Source organism: Petromyzon marinus, chromosome 27 (assembly GCF_048934315.1).
Source record: "Petromyzon marinus isolate PM22_M1 ecotype Great Lakes invasive population chromosome 27, UKy_Petmar_22M1.pri1.0, whole genome shotgun sequence".
NCBI classification, from domain to species: domain Eukaryota; kingdom Metazoa; phylum Chordata; class Hyperoartia; order Petromyzontiformes; family Petromyzontidae; genus Petromyzon; species Petromyzon marinus.
In genome coordinates, this window is record NC_133693.1 from 9,591,426 (window position 1) to 9,606,058 (window position 14,633).

The following is a 14,633-nucleotide window of genomic DNA, read 5'->3' on the forward strand; positions in this document are numbered from 1 at the left end:
TTCTTAGGAACTCAAAAGATCTCCAGAAGAAGCGGGAAACCAGCAACACGTACGGCCACGATCCGAAGTCGGTGCGTCACAGTGCAAGATGCAAACGTATTTGTGGATACATTGCAAACCCCTGAGTGACTTTAACAAAAAAAAAACCCCACTTACAATCACATCGTCGAAGATGCTCTGCAATTGCAACTCCATGGACAGAGGCATCCTCGCTAACCCACCAGAGCCTCGCTGCGTCGGCAGCTTTGAACGCGTGTAAAATAGCCGCAGTCGTTACCGACTAATGTGACCGTGCTAACGACAATGAGGAGACTGACGACAACGACGACGATGATAACATCATTATATCTCGAATGAACGTCTACAACAACAATAACAAGGCCGCTCGCTCCGCTCTGCCCGCTCCGTCCAGCGCGGCCATCTTGGGCTGCTGATTCATAAATAAATTATGCGAGGACGGCGTCCGATTGGACGACGCGCGTGGTGAGTTTGAACCAATCGAACGCCGCGTAATAAATATTTAAATTAGTCACCTCGATGTTGTTGTAGGGCGCGGGGAGGTGACCTCTGTTTTTTATTGATTTGATTTGAGATTCCTTTTGATCAGAAACAGAATCGTTATTTATCCTGGAGGAATTCGATGAGCTTTAAAGCTATTTCGCACAGATGCCCAGGCAGGGATGGGTCAGAGAGTTGCAGCAACAACAAACAATACCAAAAATACGCGTATTATTTTGGCCAGATAAGTCCCACTGAAAATTTTAAAAAAATATTGCTGTGGTTTTCACACCTGATGATGATTGCTTGTGTTGCAGTTGAAACTTCGTGAGAATTTTATTGTTTTATATTTTTATTATTTTATTGTTTCCCTTCTACGTGACTTACCGAAAGAACCAAGAATATGAATCCCTGCAGTAACGAAAGCTTTAAATAAAAATATTTGCTTCTTTTTCAGAAGCGACGTGGCCACAAATGATAGCTCAATGACGTAGCTTATCATCACGTGGAAATTTATGGCAGACAAATACTCTAAACGCACGTTTCTAGCACACGAGGCTGTCTCTGATGTAGGCCAATCATTTTTCAAGGACAATGCAAACATGATCAAAGCTTGTGTGTTGATATGTTTTACCACAGGACCAGGTCGCTTCAGAAAAAAATATATATAGCTGAGTGGGTCTCACCTGGTCAAATAGAAAATATATCAATAAATAGTTTAATAGGTGCTCTTTCTTTCCTTGCATGGGTTGGCTTCTGAAACTTCCTTAATCTTACACCTGATGACGACCGTTTGTGTTACGGTCGAAATGTCGTGAGAATTTTTATTGTTATATATATTTTATTGTTTCCCTTCAACGTGACTTTACCGAAAAAGCTAAGAATATGAATATAATCTTACATAAATGACGTCACGCACCTAGGGGGGGGGGGGTCAGACATTTGTGACGATGGGGGGGGTTTGAGAAATATGACGTCACATCAAAATGCGCAACTTTAAATAAATATAGACAACACGTTCTACTTAATTAAATAGACTTTTTATATAAATGTTTTCTCCTACAACATCAGAGTGCAGCGCCACATTAAATACGCACTACAGTGACAATAGTTTAAAGAGATGTGAAGCATGTTTTATTCTTGGGGGGGGCAGAGCTTTGTGACGTCATATTTGAGGGGGGGGTTCTGACTTGTGACGAGGGGGGGGGTCAAAAACCGCACGCTAGCTACGGGCCCCACAATGTTCAAGGGCCCCACAATGTTCAAGGGCCCCACAATGTTCAAGGGCCCCGCGCTAAACGCTTTCAAGCTATCAATTGTTTCACTCCAGCGCTGTCCTCGAGACAGTCTGGTCCCTTCACCTGATGAAGGCCGCTTGTGTTGTGGCCGAAACGTCGTGATTTTTGTTGTTTTATTTTTTATGTTTTACCTACGTGACTTTACCGAATAGAACCAAAGAGTATGGATCCTTGCAGTCACGAAAGCTTCAAATCTAGAACTATCAATTCCGGTTCAGTGATTCTGCACTTGCGCTATTACTATGGTACTATACCGCCTTCAACTTTAATGAACGACTGGGTGTTTAACGTTAGCGATTTGTCGTATTATTTGTCCGTATAGCAAATGAAAAAATACATTTACTTTACTATGCAAGTAAAAAATTGTGTTTTCATATTTTAAAAAAATTATATATAGGGCCCCTTTATAACATATGTAACAGGCCCCGCACTAGCTTCATCCGGCACTATACAACTCTGCGGGCGACGTGACCCACAGCCATCGCATCATTTGCCTGCCGGAGGAGCTCACCGATTGACGACGTTTCGCCCCCCCACCCCACTCAAGATGTCTCAAGGATTTGGAAGCCCGGGCCACCTAAATCAAGTGCAGTGTCAACTGCGTGACAGTAGAGGGCAGTCATTCACTCATATCTCTCTCTCTGTGTATCCCCCGGAAGCAAAATACAACGTTGCTTAATTTTTATTTATTTATTATTACAGCGACACTGTACCCGTACTTGCGATTTGCCATGGCGGATGAAAGTGGAAGACCGGTGAAGAACCCCCAACCCTGCAGCAGCAGCAATGGGAAGAAGGACGAGAACAAGTTGGACTCCCGGACCAGGTCTCCAATTCCGAGCAGGGCCCATAGGATTGCATCATCGTCACCATCATCACCATCATCATCAACATCATCGTCGTTCCAATACGTACAGAGACTTCGCCAGTGGCTGGACCTGTGCTACGCTCAGACCCTGGCATGGCAGGTGATGCAGTATCCTCCCTGGGCCTACGTCTACCCGGGTGCTGCTGGCGGGACGCCGCCCGCTTGCCACGGCTATCAGCAGCAGCAGCATGCAGTCGGGGTGGTGCCCGTGCAGTCTCACGGCAGTCCTGCTGACAGGCAGCAGCAGCAGCAGAGACAGCCCGGAGCGCAAGGTGCCGCCAACATCCTGACCGGCCAGGGAGGACATCAAGCAGGTTGGCATTTGTGATATATTATCCGGTGCTGTGTGTGTCTGTGTGTGTGTCTGCGTGTTGAACGTGTTTCGCAGCGTGCGTAGTAGCCCCGAACCGTGCGAGCAATCGGAGGTGCGCGGGGTGTGTGTTAAGGATAACTTAACACACACACACACAAAAAAGCAGTTCTAACAAAACAAAAACGAGTTGTGTACATCTCGATGCTTTGAAAATAAAAAAAATAAAGTGCATAGCTACGGCGGTCTTCCTAATCTGGGGAGGAAGAACGTTCCAGACGGCCGCAGAAGCGCGTCTGGAAGCGCGTCTGGAAGCGCGCGCGATGCGGTTGGGAGGGCCGCACCGGCTTTGCTCGATGGGATTATCTTTGACGGGGTCATCAAAATGTCATTACGTGGCAATTAGCGCTCTTGCGTGCAAACGAGTGCGACCTTTGCTACGCTCAGACCTTTACACAACGGTGGCACTCATTACACGCGTGGCAAATTTACGTAGTTTTGGAAAGCGTTCCACAACGTGAATGTAAAGGGTGAGGCGGGGGACTTGGTGGCTTTACCGTGCTGTGGAAATTGTGCGCCGCGTACCCATGAATGTGACCCATGAGTGGTATGGCCACGAGTGGTATGGCCACGTGTTACAATTGGCACTCTGCTCAGCAGCGGGCAACTCAAGCTCCCCAGGAATGAGTTTTGTGGGCGGATTAAAAAAAAAAGCTAAACTAAACTACTTTTGAGAATAGTTTTTCCCCTTTTGTTCTGGCAACAAAACAGGTGTTAAGATGTTAAAACACCAAACTGAAACCTTTTATTATCAGAGTATTTTTTTTGTTTGCATTCTGACCACAAGTATTGTGGTTAATGCAGACATGATTCCTTGTAAAAGGTTTCAGTTTGGTGTTTTAACGTCTTAACACCTGTTTTGTTGCCAGAAGAAAGGGGAAAATCTATTCTCATATTTTGATACTGCCAAAGGAGGTCCCATGATGTAAACTATTTTTCTTTTACCAAGTAAGGCTCACACTGAGCTGCATAGATAATTTTTTTTGCAGAAGCGACCTGGCTATCACAAATGATAGCCCAACGAAGTGGCTTATCGCGTGGAAATGTACAACAGCCAAATACTCTTAAACGCACACGTTGTTTCTAAATGTTGGGTTGAGAAACGCCGGAGGACCCGGGATAAAAATTCCACGCGACCACGGGGAGAGAGAGAGCGAGAGACACACACGCAAACTCGGTGGACCAGCGACCTCCTGTATACCAGGCGAGGCAGTTCACATCTTGCCATCTTTCTGCTGTGGCACCGTTTGGTGACGCTGCCTGCTCCAGCTACTTCTGCCAATGCAGCAGTGGTGCACATTTACCAACAACAAAAACTCAACACACAACAGTGTCATTAAATGGAACAAATTATAATAGATAATAATAATAGACGACGTTCCAGGAAATGGTTGTTATTATTTTTTGTGTGCTGTGTAGAAGAACCATTGCCCGAAACGTCGCCTGTTATATTTCCTTTCCAAGGCAGTGTTATTGACCTATGTGTTGAGTTTTTGTGTGGACTTGAGTGCTGGGAGCGTGAGCTCAAGTCGCTGCTTTAATGTCCAATTGCTGCACCAATACAGTATATAGGACGTGAAGGATTTATTAGGGTTAATGTTGATGTAATTCGTGTTGACGTGTGTGGGTTGGCAGTCACAATGTTTTAAAGGTAGTTTGTGATCAGTTCTTAATTTAAATATGATGAGGTGTTTAAAAAAATCACATACGGAGTAGCTACACACTTTTCAATGGTGAATTATTTATGAACATCGATTTAAATTGAAACATTGTAAATATTAGACATGGTTCTTCATGTTTAATGATCCATGTATAGCCATGTTATTTAGTTCTCAAAGAGTGATGGCAATACAGTGCTGGACCGTGAAAGTGAAGATTCAATATTCTACAGAACAGGGTATAAATATTTGTGTTTACCGTGATTGGTGAAAGATGTGCAGAGGATTGTAAAATAACACCTTGCCTCTAATATCTTGCTATTCGTGGGGTATGTCTACAGTTACATGCATCACCGTACCTCGTGCAAAACTGTTGTCGGATGTGAACATAAAACATATTGGAACAGCAGTTGAATGGCAATTGTGCGGATTGCCGGGATTGTTCGCGTGAGAAACCAAGGCCAAGGGATGCCTATGAGCCCCCCCCCCCCCATGCGTGCCTTCCCACGCGACCCGCAGGGAGGCAATTCACTGTGCCAACGCTGACGAGAAGATTAGCGGCCGAGGCGGTGGACTTCCTCATCTTGTGTTGCTTCAAAGTGTCCGTGACGGTGGGCATTCTCTACCGCAGCGGCATCAAGTGAGTGTGGCTGCGCGGAGCGGCCGCTTTATCCGTCTCTGCTGCAGCTACTACGTTCACAAGGTCAAATGTCAAGACTGTCTACCTGCTCAAACAAGCAATGTGGGTGGTGCTCATTTCCGTTGGTGGGTTTGAGCCACTGGTAGAAATACCCCATAAAATAGAGGGGATACCAGTCTGTGCATTGGGGCAGTATGTTTACCTCCTGCAAAGTCGTGGTTATTTTCTCAGCCCTGGATGAATAATGGGCTCAGTCGACCCCCAAACAGGATTTTATTTTAGCACTCTAACCACAGCCCCCACCGAAGCATATATCCGTACAAGTTTACACTGAAATACCTACATAACAATCCAGATGGGGCTGTAAATGTACTCACTCATTTTAACGTGGAGATTGAAAAGAAAGTTGCATTGAGTTATTGCCCACATAAAATCATCGCTCACTTCCAATTTATTTTTTGCAAGGCTTGTCAATGTGCCTATTTACTGAGCCGCCACCTCCTGGACAACTGTGAAAAAGAGCTTCATAGCTCATCGTATTCCTCCAGGCTAAATCAAGATTCTGATTTGCATAGCGTCTTGAGGTGCGATGGCATTTTGGTGTTTTAAGCTGTGCTGCACGTTTACTGGTTGTAAAATACACTGCCAATTAAAGTATTAAATGTATTAAATGAAAAACGAAAATATTAACTGGACAGCGAATGAACGGTGTCAATGCTCATCCCTCTTAACAGAGACCCTTCTGACTTTGCTCTGCACCTGCTGTTGGAGGACATCAATGAGGAGACCTCAGTGGAGGAGATCCAACGGATGATCATCGTGGCCTTGGTGTACAGACTCTTGGTTTGCTTGTACGAGGTTGGCCAATTTTTACTCTTGGTTATTCTTCCCGTCTCTCAGTCTAATTGCAACCATGCATTTCTCCCCGTACACTTTTGCACACTTTTAATCTTTAGTTCAATTTGTTGTGTCAATGTCCATTGTTTATGATCCATATGTCATAGTAGGTAATATATACTGAAACAAATTCTACTATAGGCACATTGGCAGGTTAAAATTCAGTTTTCTAAAAGTACTCGAATCTGCTCTGGGTCACTTTTTTAGTTAATAAATTTGGTCCCAGTCCATTTTTAATAACTGCCCTGGGTATACATACTTTAATGTGTTTTTCAGTTGTGTCCCTAAAACAGATATCTTAATCTGTCCAACACCAGTGGAGACTAGGCTCTAAGAAAAGCCGTCTCGGGTGTGGACCAATCAATTTCAAGGACAGTGCATATTATCAGAGTTGTCTCTTTTGTTTGCATTTTGACTGCTTGTGTTGTGGTTATTGCAAACATGATCCCTTGTATAAAGGTGTCAGTTTTGGTGCCAGATAAAAGGGTAAAAACCTATTACTGAGATATCTTAATTTGCTTCGTGAAGTTGCACGTGACTTTGTTTTTGCTCAAGTTTATCTGCTACCAATGGTGTACTCTTCTTGATTGATTTAATTATTTTGTTGTAGTGTTTTTTTAAACACCTATCGTTATAGTGACTGCGTTGTCAGCCAATTGGTGGATGATTACTATGCTCTCCTTCTGTTATCTCTCCGTTGCTCTGATCCAATTTTTCACGCGTGCATTGGCTAATTTCAACCTCGTATATGCCACTTTGTTTCCGCCATTGCTTGCCACGACATCTTCATTCGCCTTTATGTTCTCCTTCCTGATAATTTTACAGAGCTCTGTGTTTATCAATCGTTTGTTTAGCATCTTTATTTCATTTCATATCTCTCCTATACTTGTTCAGAGATCACTCAAATATATGCTACAACAACCAGCCATGCAGATTTAGATAGTCCACATGGTATTATGAAGAAGTGATACAACTTCTAATTGAGGATGAAACCTCAATAGTAGGTGTGCAATTATAGAGCTATGTGGACTTAACCTGGTAAAAGCTAAAGTCAATTAAGTGGAAACCTGGGGAAATTTTAAGCGTGACATCTAAATCTATTGACCAAATTTATTTTTCTAATTTCCAAGTAAATGAAATGTCAGAGATCAATATTGCCGTGATAATTCAGGAAACTTATACCCATTGTTTGTGCTGCCCTCTCTTTACCGGATGCATGGCACCATGGTGAAGATAATTATCAGATGGGGGTCTCCTTGGCCCACGACCCTTCCAGGCTTGCTAAAATGAGAACCACTTTGTTAGAAGTCAGCAGTGGTTTTGATTTGGAGTGACTGGCTTCTATCATGAGAATGTGGAATTTCCACCGCTGGCTGAGGGCCAGATGCACAGACAAAAACAGTCTCTTGTTCATTTGGTTATGGAGACAACTTTGACTTCAAATGTTTGTCTTGAACAATAGCAAACCATGTGTCAGTCAAATCCTCATAATAGAAAATATTTGACCAAACCTCATTATGGGAACTGAACAGCATTGTTCTATGAAGAGGCTACGCCTTTGCCTTGGGAATGTGGGATTTCCACTGCTGACTCAGGGCTGTAAATGGATCATTGCCCGAGCAGGAAAACTGCCCTTTGTGACTTCCCATAAAATGTAGTCTACTGCCGTTCTCACCAATGTCTCGTGCGCCTGCTCCATCTGTGTTCTCACTCTGTGTTCCCCCCCCCACCCCCGACACCCACACGCGCACTCCCCATTTGAGTAGTGGATCTGCGTGTGGGGCATAGGCGGTGCAACACCAGGCAAATTTCTGCTGGGCATGCGCGTGCTGAGCTGCGACAGCTGCGTGACCGTGCAGGCGGACCGAGTGCTGCTGCTCAACCCCACCAACGTCGGCATGGCGGCGTAAGCAACCAACTCCGTGGCAATGTCTTAGCAGCCAACTCGTCCGATGGAATGGGGCCTTCTGTGTTGTTTGTGACTACTATACGTCTGGGTGTTTCTTTTTAACGTGCTCCTTTGTCGGGAGCGGATGCTGCACATGATGTAAATGGTCAGCATACTAGACTTGCAATAACAGAAATCTCTGGTTGATTCTTCAATCCACCTGCCCCTGTCCTCCCAGCAGGTATTTGCACGCGAGCTTACAACCACACACGCGTGATCGAACACGTGCAGTTATCGCGCTAGTGCACAGCGTAATGTAAAAGTAATAAGAATAACGTACGAATATAGTCTGAAATTATTTAAAATTATATAATTGCTAATCTTGCCCAAAAACCACACATCTGTGCAATGGTATAGGCAAGCTGCATGATAGGTTTTATAGATAAAGCTTCTGAGGATGTCTTAGTTTTCATGAAAACTTGTGCAGTGTTCTCGGGAGGGCAGAGGATTAAGCAGCCTCTTGACACCCTTAAAAAAAATATATTTCAATCACTGGTGTAGCAATGTGAATTGGCCCATTTTTGTAAACACAAAATTCGACCTTTTTTGCCAGTATCAAAATATGAAAAAATAAGAAGAGGTTTTAACCTTTCATACTTTTATACTGGGAAAAAGGTCCCATTTTGTAACTGCTCACCCCAAGCTATAAATGCTCTGATAGTGCATTGTCTTTGCACTGTTAGCCTTTTGGCGTTCTCTGGTTTGACACTGGTGAGACAAGGCCCTAAAGAAGGCTGTCTGATGTAGGGCAATCAGTTTCAAAGACAATGCATCTATGATTAGAGCATGTTCTTTGCATGTTCACCACAAGTGCGTGTGATTAATGCAGACACGATTCCTTGCAAAAGGTTTCTATTTGGCGTTGGAAAATCTTAACGCCTTCTGTTTTATTGCCAGAAAGGGTAAAACCCATTCTTCTTATTATTTTTTCACGTTGTAAGCACATTGTGCACGTCGATTGTGGACCTCTGCCGCTGCAGGTCGGCCGTTCGCTCCGTCATCAAGAACATCTCCATCGCTGCCTTCCTGCCGGCCCTGACGACCGTTTTCTTCAACCAGCACAACCGCGCGGGCTACGACGTGGTGGCGGGGACGGTGGTCGTGAGGACAGATGTCCCGTGACTGCAAGCTGAACGATTTGATGGCCACCCAGTGCAATGCAGCCCAGCGTTATGCAATACAGTTCAACACACCACTGCACTGGCTGTTACGTTATATCCCAGAATTATATAATAATGAACAGCCAATGTAAATGAAATCCTGCATTTGTTAATAAAACACAACATCAACTCACAAAATAGTGGCGTAACGGTCAACACGATATTCGAGAGTATGAGCCAAGGTAATCCAGTTATGCATCGGTTAACAACACGTTACTGCACTAGTTGACATAATATGACTTGGCACTAGCAAACGCAATTTAACTTAGCACGCACTTACGTAACACAGCTTCATATTAGCTAACATAGCACAGTCCAGCACAACCAATGCCACCCAGTACAATGTAGCTCGATGCAGCATTGTACCACTGTGTCGGCATGTATCCAGTCCGACACGGGCCCCGCGGCAAAGCTTCACAGTCATTTTCACTCTGCCCTGCATAACATCTTCCTTCGTGTGCTCGCCCATGCTCACACAGGGCGCAACGAGGACTTTTACCACCTGATGAGTTCACGATGATCGGGACCTAACCCCCCCCGCCCAACCTGGCTCTGCCAAAGTGCCGCTGGCGAATTACCTTAGGGCTCACCAGACCGTGTCTCCCACTCGCACCGCCCAGCCATGATGCAGCTGGAGGGTATCGTTTAAAAAACAGAAACTGCCACGTCTGTGTCACCCCCCTGGGTCTCCCCGCCGTAACAATCGCCACGAATTGCACCGCGGCCGTGTGAAATCATTCCCCGAGGGTGCGAATTGCCACCCGTTGTTGGCAACTTCAAATGATGAACCGGCGTTGGATGAGTCGCCGTTTTATTTAAAGGCGCGTGTGCTACCTCAAGTCAATTCCATTCACGTTATGTCCGATGAACGACTGAATAATTATTAATTAAACGAGGCTGTTTGCGATTTATGACAGTCATTCCCTGTTTTTTTTGGAACCAGAGCCACATTTCTTCACAGAAAGAAAGTGTATCCTTAAAAAAGGCAAATGATGCCATTTCGGCAAGGTGAATATCTGATTAAATAATTCATAGACGTATCATTTATTGGTCAAAACTTATTTAAGTGTCTCTCTGCTCAAGTCTCAGACAGCACTCCTATCTGTTAACAGCCCTGAGCCAGTGATGGAAATTCCACATTTCTTCAGTGGGTATCACTGCTAGAGTGACACAGCCATATTATTCATATATATCCAGGTATCAGCCCATTTAGATACCATGTATCTTCAGCAAGGGCGAACCGGTGACTTTTGCGTGTGTTTACACGTATACCTTTTCTGGTGACGGTGGTTAAACACCTGACTAGATTTTGATCCCTCTACGGTCAACAAAATTGGTGCCACTTGACCACTTACTGCAGGCCAATCAATTGTTGTCGACACATGAAGAGGCTGGCTCCTGCTCTGGGAATGTGGAATTTCCAAATGACTCAGGAACAGAGATACGCACCACCGATGTTGGTTTGTGTAGGGGGGTATTGATTAACAAGGCAGTCACGCAATAGTTTGATTTACAGGTTTGAAAACATTTCATCTTGTTAATGCCCTATGCAAAGTGAGATTGCAGGGGGCAGAATTAAAACCGCCAATCTGGACAAGCTGCCATGGTGGTTGCACAGCCAAGCGTGTAATAAATCCCGTCGAACGTTATTTTACCCAGCAGTCCCAAGTCTGTGCTGGGCACCGAAATAAATGTACAATTTGGGGACTGCATCGGGTACGGTGTAGAAGCTCGGCCACAAGGCCAAGCTTCTACGACAAACCACGGCCTTGTGGCTACGACAATTTGTGTTTCAAACGGGGGGGGGGGGGCAATTTGAATACACAAGTAATTTGGCAGATTTAAGGTGTCAAGCATTTGAGCACACAAATGAATGACCCGCGCTTATATTTAAGCATGTTAAATTCTAGTATTTTGTATTGTGAATAAGTTTAACTTTAGCGATCATGAGGAATATAGAATTGTTCTTTTTACGTAAGGCTGTTTGAAACCACCACGTAAAATTACTGTTCTTTTATAATACCGGTGACCAACTCATCCTGAATGCAAGCAATATCATCAGGTCTTGCAAGCTAAGCAGATTTTAGAGCTCGGTTAATACTTGGACAGAATACTGCCTTGAAATATACAGGTGTTGTTGGCTTTGACTGTGTGGTAACCTTACGTCCTGACATCTACAGGGTCGTCCAGATATGACCCCCGATTAGTTGACCCCCTAACATTTTTGTCCCTTTGCATATTCATTTATGTTTTAAATGAACTTTACTTTTAAAATTATATTAGGTTTTAGAGCTTTAAATGGGGGGGGGTTCACAAGACATCTGGGCCATCCTGTCTGTACAAGCACGCCATCATATCGCCACCTCTTAAGGACGGCAGTCTCGAAAGCGGGCGACTTCGTTTCAAATCTGAAATTCGCGTCGAGGCTTCTTGGGAGGGCGCGGTTGCAACTTCCGTGTGCAGGCCCCGCCTGGACCCGCAAGCCGCCAGCGCGCACCGTCGCATCGGCCCGCGTACCGTCAAACACCGCGGCACACTTGCACGCAGACACGCTCAGTTGCATTTGAATTTGTAAGAGAGTCCATTGAGGCTGCATCTTTCTTCTTCTTGAAGAGGCACGTGGGAAAGCAAAAACGGTGCACACGTTAGACGGCAGATAACAAAGCAATACATCGTGGCTGAGTTGAGATTAAAAGGTACAAAGGTTTACATTTTTTGTCTCTCAATGTCACCTTTTAACTCGACAAAAACAGCGCATCAGCATGCAAGCAATATTAAATGATGGGGGGGGGGGGGGGGGGGGGGTTTCAAGAGTGTTTTTAAAGCAAGATATAGACACTGACATGAAATTTGGTGGCTTAAGTGCATACAATACTAAAGTTACAAGGATTCTTGTCCAAGCGTTGTGAAATTGACTTCTCAGCCAACACTACTAACTTGTGAAATAAGCCCAAGACAATTTACAGAATTCGATAGAATGTTAGTTTTAGTAAATGTCAGTTTCATTTTCAGTTGATACTTTATTTTAGGTGAACGATTGAGCTGTTTGTTTTGGGTTTGATTAAGTGCTCACGTTTTAATGCATTATTTAAAGTAATAAATATTACAATCCAAACTAAGTCGAGTGCTTCTGTTTCCCGTGTTCATTGTTGACCATACCAGGTAAATAGACGGGTGTATGCATGCACACACAGGTACATTGCCATGCTAATTGTATTGTATCGGTGTATGCATGCACACACAGGTACATTGCCATGCTAATTGTAATGTATCGGTGTATGCATGCACACACGTACATTGCCATGCTAATTGTAATGTATCGGTGTATGCATGCGCACACAGGTACATTGCAATGCTAATTGTAATGTATCGGTGTATGCATGCACACATACATTGCCATGCTAATTGTAATGTATCGGTGTATGCATGCACACATACATTGCCATGCTAATTGTAATGTATCGGTGTATGCATGCACACATACATTGCAATGCTAGTTGTAATGTATCGGTGTATGCATGCACACACAGGTACATTGCAATGCTAGTTGTAATGTATCGGTGTATGCATGCACGCACAGGTACGTTGCAATGCTAGTTGTAATGTATCGGTGTATGCATACACACAGATACATTGCAATGCTAATTGAAATGTAAATGTGTGTATGCACACACATACATTGCAATGCTAGTTGTAATGTATATGTGTATATGCATGCACACACAGATACATTGCAATGCTAGTTGTAATGTATATGTGTGTATATGGATGCACACACAGATACATTGCAATGCTAATTGTAATGTATCTGTGTTACTGGAATATAACTTTTTTTTTAAACAGCTATAAGTTTTTTTAGGTAAGGCATTTAGATCTTCGGATTAGGGTACTCCTACCTAACTTGGTTTTTAAATTAAATATCGGTTTAACACGTAGGCTTTCGCGACCAATATTATCCATAATAGAGGTGCTTGGGTTAGATCGCGTAAATGTTTCAATATAAATATAATTGCGTTGTTTGAGTGACGAACCTTACTAATGGGCTGTGTCGGGATGGTGACGGGTTTAAACGACACATTTATATTGACGCGATGTAACCCCCCCCAAAAAACCTCATGGAAATGTAATGTCATAAGTCCAATATTAATTAATGTCCGAAACAAAAAAGGTATAAACGTCATCATTGTCCGGAGCAAACCTTCGTTTGCATCACAGCCACCGCCGACCGCCAGGAGCTAGTGACGAACCCACCACCAAATGGGACCTGGGACCCACACACAGTCACCTGAGAACCACTCACTGCTCAAGACTTCATGACAGAGCGAGTGGCAGACAAATGAGAAGTGAGCGTCTCTGGGGGGGAGGAGAGAGAGACTGAGAGAGTGCGCGCGCGCTTTGAGATAATTTTCGTGTACACGAGCTGGATTCAATTGATGGATGCAATTGGGGGGGGGGGGAGGAATTTGTTCGGCAGTAGATAGATCACGGTTCGATTGTGAACGTCGGCTCGGCGGCTCATAATTATCACTCTGGCGTCAATACACCGGCTCACCCGTATTCTAGCGCATCATAGGGAAAAAAATTCTGCGCTTCTGGCCAAGAACAAAATTGCTTGCACGTAAGTTTTGGGTTTTATTTCGAGGGCGCTTAGGGCAATAAGGCTTGCTGTTTCAAATATAGCCCCCTTTGATTAGTCACTCGGGTCATTGTGCTCAGATAGCGCGTGCCCGCCTGCCTGTTCTGCCAGTTATCAAAGTTAAATGTGGTGTTAACGGAGTAAATTGTGCACTTTTACACGTACCAGTGGGCCCCTTACATGTTCAAAAGAAATTGAGATTCATGCAACGCGCGGATAACCCATTTTCGACAACTGTAACTTGTCCTCAAGACACGAGAGGGCAAAGACAAATATTCCCCCTCCCCAGTATAGCCTTAACAGACTGTTGGGGCAAGTGCTGTTCACGAGCAGCACCGAGGAAGGCCAGAACGGTACACGAGGGGGTGGGTGGCCAGCACCACGCCCGACCGCCTTTGTTTCCCTTAATGGCGATTTGTACACCGCACCATGTACCAATTTGCGGCTGAGTCGACCTAGGGGAAGGCCTACGACCGGTTCAAAAAAACGTCACTCGTTTTGGCCCTGATCGAGAGTTGAACTAGGGTAGCCTGGTTGGCAGCGCAGCGCGCTAACCAGGCTACACGGCCGCTCCCCACTAGAGGGCATAGACACACTGCTTTCTGCAATGTCACCCGCAAATGTCGCCTATTATCTACGTTTCCCTTTCAAGGCCACACA

The 14,633-nt window shown here is 44.5% G+C and overlaps 2 protein-coding genes across 5 annotated transcripts in view; one reads left to right on the plus strand and one right to left on the minus strand.

The window, feature by feature from the left end:
* MED23 (mediator complex subunit 23) overlaps window positions 1-453 on the minus strand; it is a 39,416-nt gene extending 38,963 nt beyond the window's left edge. For 3 of the 4 annotated variants that reach the window (XM_032961534.2, XM_032961533.2, XM_076069958.1), the window contains exon 1: window positions 157-452. In XM_032961534.2, coding sequence (XP_032817425.2) covers window positions 157-207 — 51 coding nt within the window. In that variant the 5' untranslated portion in view covers window positions 208-452. Of the gene's footprint in view, window positions 1-156 lie in introns of all 4 variants that reach the window. The other variant, XM_076069957.1, reaches the window with a different exon arrangement.
* Window positions 454-2,432: 1,979 nt separating this feature from the next.
* FAM8A1 (family with sequence similarity 8 member A1) lies at window positions 2,433-12,456 on the plus strand. The gene is made up of 5 exons (XM_032961532.2): window positions 2,433-2,978; window positions 5,212-5,332; window positions 6,067-6,190; window positions 7,996-8,135; window positions 9,158-12,456. Exons 1-5 carry the CDS (start codon window positions 2,528-2,530, stop codon window positions 9,297-9,299), a joined length of 978 nt encoding a protein of 325 aa, XP_032817423.2. The 5' UTR covers window positions 2,433-2,527; the 3' UTR covers window positions 9,300-12,456.
* The last annotated feature ends 2,177 nt before the right edge of the window (window positions 12,457-14,633 follow it).

Coding starts and splice junctions, on each gene's coding strand:
- FAM8A1 (XM_032961532.2), top strand. CDS start 2,528: ATGGCGGATGAAAGTGGAAGACCGGTGAAGAACCCCCAACCCTGCAGC. Junction 2,979..5,211: donor CCAGGGAGGACATCAAGCAG/GTTGGCATTTGT, acceptor CGCGACCCGCAG/GGAGGCAATTCACTGTGCCA. Junction 6,191..7,995: donor TCTTGGTTTGCTTGTACGAG/GTTGGCCAATTT, acceptor CCATTTGAGTAG/TGGATCTGCGTGTGGGGCAT.